At 43.2% G+C, this 6,511-nt stretch overlaps 1 protein-coding gene across 2 annotated transcripts; it reads left to right on the top strand.

Annotated features, from left to right (window-relative positions):
- Window positions 1-272: 272 nt before the first annotated feature.
- On the top strand, window positions 273-5,586 carry LOC100838743 (calmodulin-binding protein 60 B). 2 transcript variants are annotated; one of them, XM_010242238.3, is made up of 8 exons: window positions 273-1,422; window positions 2,202-2,343; window positions 3,018-3,064; window positions 3,200-3,675; window positions 3,952-4,112; window positions 4,216-4,413; window positions 4,508-4,679; window positions 4,789-5,586. In XM_010242238.3, exons 1-8 carry the CDS (start codon window positions 1,304-1,306, stop codon window positions 4,986-4,988), a joined length of 1,515 nt encoding a protein of 504 aa, XP_010240540.1. In that variant the 5' UTR covers window positions 273-1,303; the 3' UTR covers window positions 4,989-5,586. The 2 variants fall into 2 exon arrangements, with proteins under 2 accessions (XP_010240540.1, XP_010240541.1); XM_010242239.3 differs by lacking the exon at window positions 273-1,422 and adding an exon at window positions 1,455-1,965.
- Window positions 5,587-6,511: the final 925 nt, after the last annotated feature.

Raw genomic sequence — 6,511 nt, 5'->3', positions numbered from 1 at the left:
CCATTCATGATAAGTAATGTGAATTGCACAAGCCAATAACCTAATTTAAATTGTGAAAGAATAAATAATAAAAACAAAAACAAAGTAGAGAATATATGTCTCAGTTACTAGTAGCGGTCTTGCTATGTTCGGCCGACACTGATGAAAAAGAAGCACAAACAGTGTGTGCTTCATTCTGATTGGCTTGGATCGGTGAGGTGGCACCCTCCCAGTCCACTTCTTTCTCTCTTATCTCTCTGTCTCCACCACCCACGCACCCATCCGCCGGCCCGCGCCCGACCTGCCGCCATCCCGCGAGCCCCGCGCCTGGAGGAGACGCAGGGTGGCGCTTGGAGGCTGCCCGCGCCCAGATCCGGCCTGCACCGACCCAACCGCCGCGGATCCGGCCAGGATCCGTCCTCCCTCTCTCCCGCCGGTAAGTCTTCCTCTCTTTTCCTCTCTCCATTCGCTCTCACGCTCTCTCTCTCTCTCTACTGCAGCCATGGAGCTCGACCTCAGCCCTCCCTCGGCCGCCATGGATCCCCAGGACGACGACAACATTGAAGGCGACCGGTAGCGGCTACATCTCCAGGACAGCGGCATGAGTGGCGGCTGTGGATTTGACGGCGAAGGTTGTGCGGGTGGCGCGTTCATGGAGTCGACGGCGACGTCAGGGAGTTGATAACGACGGTGCGGTGAGGTCGACGGGCTGGTGTGTGGATTTGGGGCTGGCCGGGGACCGGCCACTTTTTTTTTATTTTCTTCAAATTCCCATCAGTGTCGGGCGTTGTGTTGTGACCGCCAGTGATGGAGAAAGAACACTAATGGTGCACACATCAGTAAGGAAGTTAGCAAGGGGCTTGTTTTCCGCCTGTTACTAATGAAGGATCCTGTAGTAGTGTAGTAGTAGGAGTACTACTCTAAATCAGTGACGCGGAGTAACTGTTACCACATCGCAATTAGACCTCATCAGTTTGCCGCGTTACAGTGTTGAAAATCTTGCCGGCGAAGTTTCGACGAACTTGGCACTCAAGACCGACAATTGAGTACTTCGCTGGCCAATACAAACTCACGGACGGCTGATCTTCTTTCTTTGTGCATAAGCATTGCACGCAGCGAGGAAAAGCCGGCGATTATTCCTGTCGTCCCGTTGTTCTGTAGTCTGTACTCTCGACGCGTTTTATATATATACTGGAGTAGAGTACGCTCAAGTAGCTCGACTTCCAGTAAACCAGTACCCAGAGACCAAAGTCTACTCCACTTGTAGCAGGCGCACGCGTCGTTCCCGTGCTCTCCTTCTGCTTCTCCTGCTCAACCTCCGGCGATGTCGCTCTCTCGGCCTCGTCGGAAGAACAGGGAGGAGGACCGCGACGGTGAGAGTGGCGAGGACCAGCGGGGACCACCGCCGGCGAAGCGGCTGCGGCCATGCCGCCGCTGCTGCCAGTGAGTTCTCTCTCCCATGCTCGCATCAGCTGTTTATGTATTGCTTTGAGTTTGTTCCAAGAAGCTAATTAACAGGACTTCACCTTTTCTTTTTTCCTCATGTAAGTACACATTAGATCCACGATGCAAAACAGTACCTAGGGCAAAAAAGAGTACTTTTTTGTTGGAAGGAAGATTCAGTATTTGGTGTCAGTTCTCAAAACATTCAACATTTGGTGAAGTAGACAGGCTGCAGCTTAATGATATTGCCGTTGATGCTGTTCATATGCCATGTTTCATCGTCTCTTGACAATTCCCATCTGATTCATTTCTCTCCCTGCTGTCTCTCCTTTGAGTTTTATTTTTCTTCTCTTACTCCTTTGAGTTTACTCACTTTCTTGTCTCCTTGCGTGGATATTAGATCCACACGCAAGATAAACTGAAAGAGGGAAAGAAAATGTCTCCTTGCCCAGGTTCAAGCCTGGGTGGGTGTACGTGCTGCTCCTGAGGCACCCACTACAAATGGAGCACCGGGCGCGCTCCTAATAATTTTGTTCTGGATAGGTAACAGAGTTGAGGGAAAAGGTTATGTTGCTACATGTAAACCTGATTCAATAATGAGGGAGTCCACAAGTTGCTACCTGTTTACATTTTTGATGATTTTGATCGATTGGGTTTCTTGCCAGTTTACCTATCATTCGATCTGTTTACTTGATGTCTCTGCTGTGCATTCATACCCAAACTTCATATTTTCTTCAGTTCTTGAACCGTTTTCTTGTTCTTCTTGACGTGCATAATAGGGAGAATAAGGATTTATACGGGAGCCAGATTGAGATACTCACCAACAAGATGGAATGTGTGTCAAAGGGGTTCGAAACCTTGCAGAAAGAGATGCAAGGATTCCATCAGCTGATGCGGGAACGGTTCAACACCTTAATTTCAGTAAGAATTTACTTACGTTTTCTAGGCTTCATGGTTGGAATTTTATGCGTACAGAGGATGCAGTTGACACAAAAGCTTTATCGAGAATGCAATCGGTGAACACTAAAAATGGCCATGTGATAGCAATGCCAGACTCAGTTTTTTTTTAAGGGGAACTGTAGGGGAGACGCCGCAGCACTTGTATAGCTGTATTGCAAAACATAAAATAAATTGAACAGAGATTACATGAAAAACAAAAGAAATTATAGAAACCCTTTACCATACTATGGAAGATTTATCTATCCAAGAATAAAAAGATCTTAAAAAAAAAAACTGTACAAGTGATCCAATGCCTGGAGGCATATTTTTGAAAATCTTGCCATCTACTTGAACTGAGGAATTTAGGTGAAAATATTAGTCATGCCTATTGTCAGGACTAAATAATCAAACTAAGAGGAAAAGTCCAATATGTCATCAACTAATGTGTTGCCAATACATCATATGATTGTGACAGGATCTATTCATTACAAACGGCCGGACATATTTATAGTAAAAAAAGTGAGATTAATTGCGTAAAGAAATGCATGCTTAAGTTTTAGATGTTCTTCTAACCTTTTGAACAGCTGGGCACCATTATAGCTGAATTTGCTTGCAGCGCTTTCTGACTTACAATTGCAAATCTGTTTCTCTGACAGAGTATGGAGAGAACTGGAGAACATGTTCAGCAAAATAGTAATATCAGGTTGGAAATTTTTTGCCGTAGAATATACTACCATCAATTATTCAAGTCTTTATGTCATAATGCATACTCCTGGCAGACTGTGAGGCAATTCTAGTGGAAAGGTGTCATATTTGATTGATTGACATAATTTTTCAGGACCTCCTCTGATCACACTGAAATTACAACCTATAGAATGAAATTTGAGAACAGATGTTGTAATGACAAGTATTCAAGACATGACATAACAGCAGATGATGGTAATCAAATAAAGGTAGCTATATACGATCGTGACAATGGAATCGTCACACACGGGCCCTTGTCTTGTATGCAAGTTAAGATTGTTGTCCTTGATGGTGAATTTAACAATGCCAATAAGAAGCGGAACAGAGACTACTTCCGTAGAAAAATAGTATCTGGCCGGACTGGAAAACCATCTTTGTTTTCGGAAAATATTTATCTAAGGCTGGAAAATGGTGTGGCTGACCTCCATGGTGTTAAATTCCAAGACAATTCAAGTTGGTTACCAAGCAAAAAATTCAAGTTAGGAGTCATGGTTGATGATGATAGCATACCAGAAGATATCCAGCAAGGAATATCTGATTCTTTTGCTGTGAAAGATGGTCGGGGGTACGGTAAGTTTAAGCATTTCCATTCTAATACAAAAATTTAGATGCTCATACATGCTTATCTTTGAATAGATAATTAGAACTCTCATTCATATATATTCCTTCAGTTTTTTAAAAAGTATTTTCGTTGTATTTCCCTCCTCTTCTTAGGTTAGTTGTATATTTTTTACGCATTAATTATTTTACACGACAAAACATAACTGTTCTATAAAAGGATGGTAATCTTAAAATGTAATACTAGGCTACATCATTCTGATCTGTTTGATACACTACTTTTTACAGCGGCCAAAAAGGACCCGTCTCCATCTCTGAGTGACCCAGTCTATAAGCTGAAGGAAATTGCGGAAAATGGTAAAAGGAGGAAGCTACTAGAGCAGAAGGGTATCGAAACAGTGCAGAATTTTTTATGGTCCTACAATAAGGATAAGAATAACCTGCGTAAAGTATGAGAAAATGATATACTACTGATACTTAATGTTCTCCCAGAAAGTTTTATGATATCAGTAAGCAGCTAACAAATTCTGTCTCGCCAATAACCTTACGCAGGACTGTGGGAATATTTCAGACCATGACTGGGACGTCATTGTTGTACATGCGCAGAGTTGTAATCAAGAACACATACAGCATTCCTACTACATTCAAGAAGGGAATGCTACCGTTTTATTCAACTCTCTTTACTGCATTACTGGTGCAGATTTCGGTGGTATATACACTTCTTATGAAAATTTTAACAAGGCTCAGAAGGTAAATAATTACTATTTTCTCTGTTACATGTATATCTGTAATGTTGACATACTACCTTGTTGGAAAAATCAATAATATTCCCTGTATATTTCAGGACTTGGTGAAAAAATACTGGACAACTGCATATGACAATTTGGAAGTTGTTCAGTATGAAGACCAAAGTGCATCTACTGAGCATGAGGTTATACATGGAGACAAGAACAGCTGCAACTTAAGGGGATCATGCTCAACAGTACCAACTTCTTCACTCTCAACATGGTTTCCCGGTCAGCTGATTTTTCTTAATTAATTTCAATGGTTCCATATTTGCTCGTCATTATAGTTCATGAATGCTCTCAGAATGACAAAAGCATAATTTTCAATCTCTACTTACAGATGAACCTTCTCAGCAAGGCAAGGTTTTGGATAGTGATCCACCACACGCAAGCCCTTGTACCCATCAACGTTGGGTGAAAATTGTGACCACACTCACCACTCTTCACTTCTGGAAGAATATGGGTTGGTATCTAATGAAACGACAAATGCTCGAGAGTCCTGAAAGTAACTTCGCGGTGACAGATTTACTGGAGTACTGAATGGTTACTATTAGGAATGTTTCGATTTCCGTCAGTTCCAAAATTTGTTGTTTGGTTTCCCTTGGGTAAATATTATTTGGACTGTAATAAGGACATGATTGGGAAAAAAAATCGTGTGTTGTAAAAATTTGATGTACCTGCTTGGCATGCAGGCATTTTCTCTGTCAGTTTTGAGCACCCGGTGTGGTCACCTTCATATGCTGCTTGCCAAGCTGCTCTCTGCATGGTCACCTTCATCCTCGGCCATCCGCGCCTTCCTTTCGGAGAGCGCGTGATAATATTTCAGAAGTGATATTGGAAGCAAAAAACCAACTTCGAGTACCACTTAACAGCCGGGGAGCGATCGCCGGCGCGTGCAGCGGCCATGACGTGTGGGGCTTACGTGGCATGGAATTTGTGGAAAGAAAGGAACCACCGCATTTTTCAGGGTAAGGAAGTCTCTGCACTCTGCACTGAGGCTGCTGGAGACCATTGTTGCTGATGTTGAGTTCTTTCGCCTCGCGAAGGAGTTGTAAGCTGAGCTTTGTACAGCCGAGCGGTTTGTTGGCATCGGTTTTTTTTTTCCTTTCTCTTTTCAAGATCTAAGGGGTTTTGCTTCCTTCTCTGTTTGTACTAAACTGGTTTCTTCTTCTTCTTTAATGGATCGGCAAAGCACTTGCCTTAGCCCGTAAAAAAAAAAATCTCCTGAGACACAGTGCCACATCTTCAGCTCGAAATGTTGTTTAATTCTGCTGTCGTTGTACAGTACACCATCTTGGCAAGTGTGGTCTTTCCCAAGCCGCCCATCCCAAAGATGTGCAGCACCTGCCTGCACCTTGCACTCATCTTGCTGATCGAGCAACAACTTCACGCACTAATGTATATACCATCTGATTAATCAACTCTCGATGCCTCTTTTTTTTTACCGAAAACTGTAGGAGAGGCTCGATGCCTGACGAATCTTTCATGTATGTTTGATTACCGACATTTTTTTTGCTCGAACACGCCAAGCGGCGTGTCTTTTCCATTAAAAAGAAAGCGCAAGAAGCACGAGCACAAGCAGGCAACAAAGGAGCTCCAAAGGGCTCAAAAAGAAAAGAAAAAACGAAAGAAAGAAGATGAAAAGAAAGAGAAATAAAGAAGATTGTTACCAATGCTTATGCTCTTTCCGACCATCTAAATAAAGAAGATTTTCTCTCTGAACTTGCCCTGATCGCTCCAGACAGTCGCACTCCCTGGTTACTTCTCGGAGATTTCAATCTTATTTGACCCCCGGATGATAGGAACAACGATTCATTCCGACAAAGAGAGGCCGACATGTTCAATGATTGCCTAATTCCCTATCCCTTCACGAATTGCCCCTCCTGGATAGACGTTTCACCTGGTCTAACAATCGCCAGCTTCCTACTCTAGAAAGACTGGATCGGGTGTTCTTCAATAATGCTTGGGATCAGGCTTTTCCAATTACGAGTTTATCCTCTCTCACCCGCTTCGCGTCCGATCACGTGCCTCTGATCATCTCCATCTCCACAGCCATCCCCACC

The sequence above is a fragment of the Brachypodium distachyon genome, chromosome 5, assembly GCF_000005505.3.
Source record: "Brachypodium distachyon strain Bd21 chromosome 5, Brachypodium_distachyon_v3.0, whole genome shotgun sequence".
In the NCBI taxonomy this organism is placed as follows: Eukaryota; Viridiplantae; Streptophyta; class Magnoliopsida; order Poales; family Poaceae; genus Brachypodium; species Brachypodium distachyon.
Note: the sequence above shows the minus strand (reverse complement) of the source record. Positions and strands in the feature narration are given on the sequence as shown.

Excerpts from the sequence above, each read along its gene's own strand:
- LOC100838743 (XM_010242238.3), top strand. The coding sequence starts at position 1,304 with ATGTCGCTCTCTCGGCCTCGTCGGAAGAACAGGGAGGAGGACCGCGAC. Across the intron at positions 3,676-3,951 it reads GAAAGATGGTCGGGGGTACG|CGGCCAAAAAGGACCCGTCT; the intron begins GTAAGTTTAAGC and ends TACTTTTTACAG. Across the intron at positions 4,680-4,788 it reads ACTCTCAACATGGTTTCCCG|ATGAACCTTCTCAGCAAGGC; the intron begins GTCAGCTGATTT and ends CTCTACTTACAG.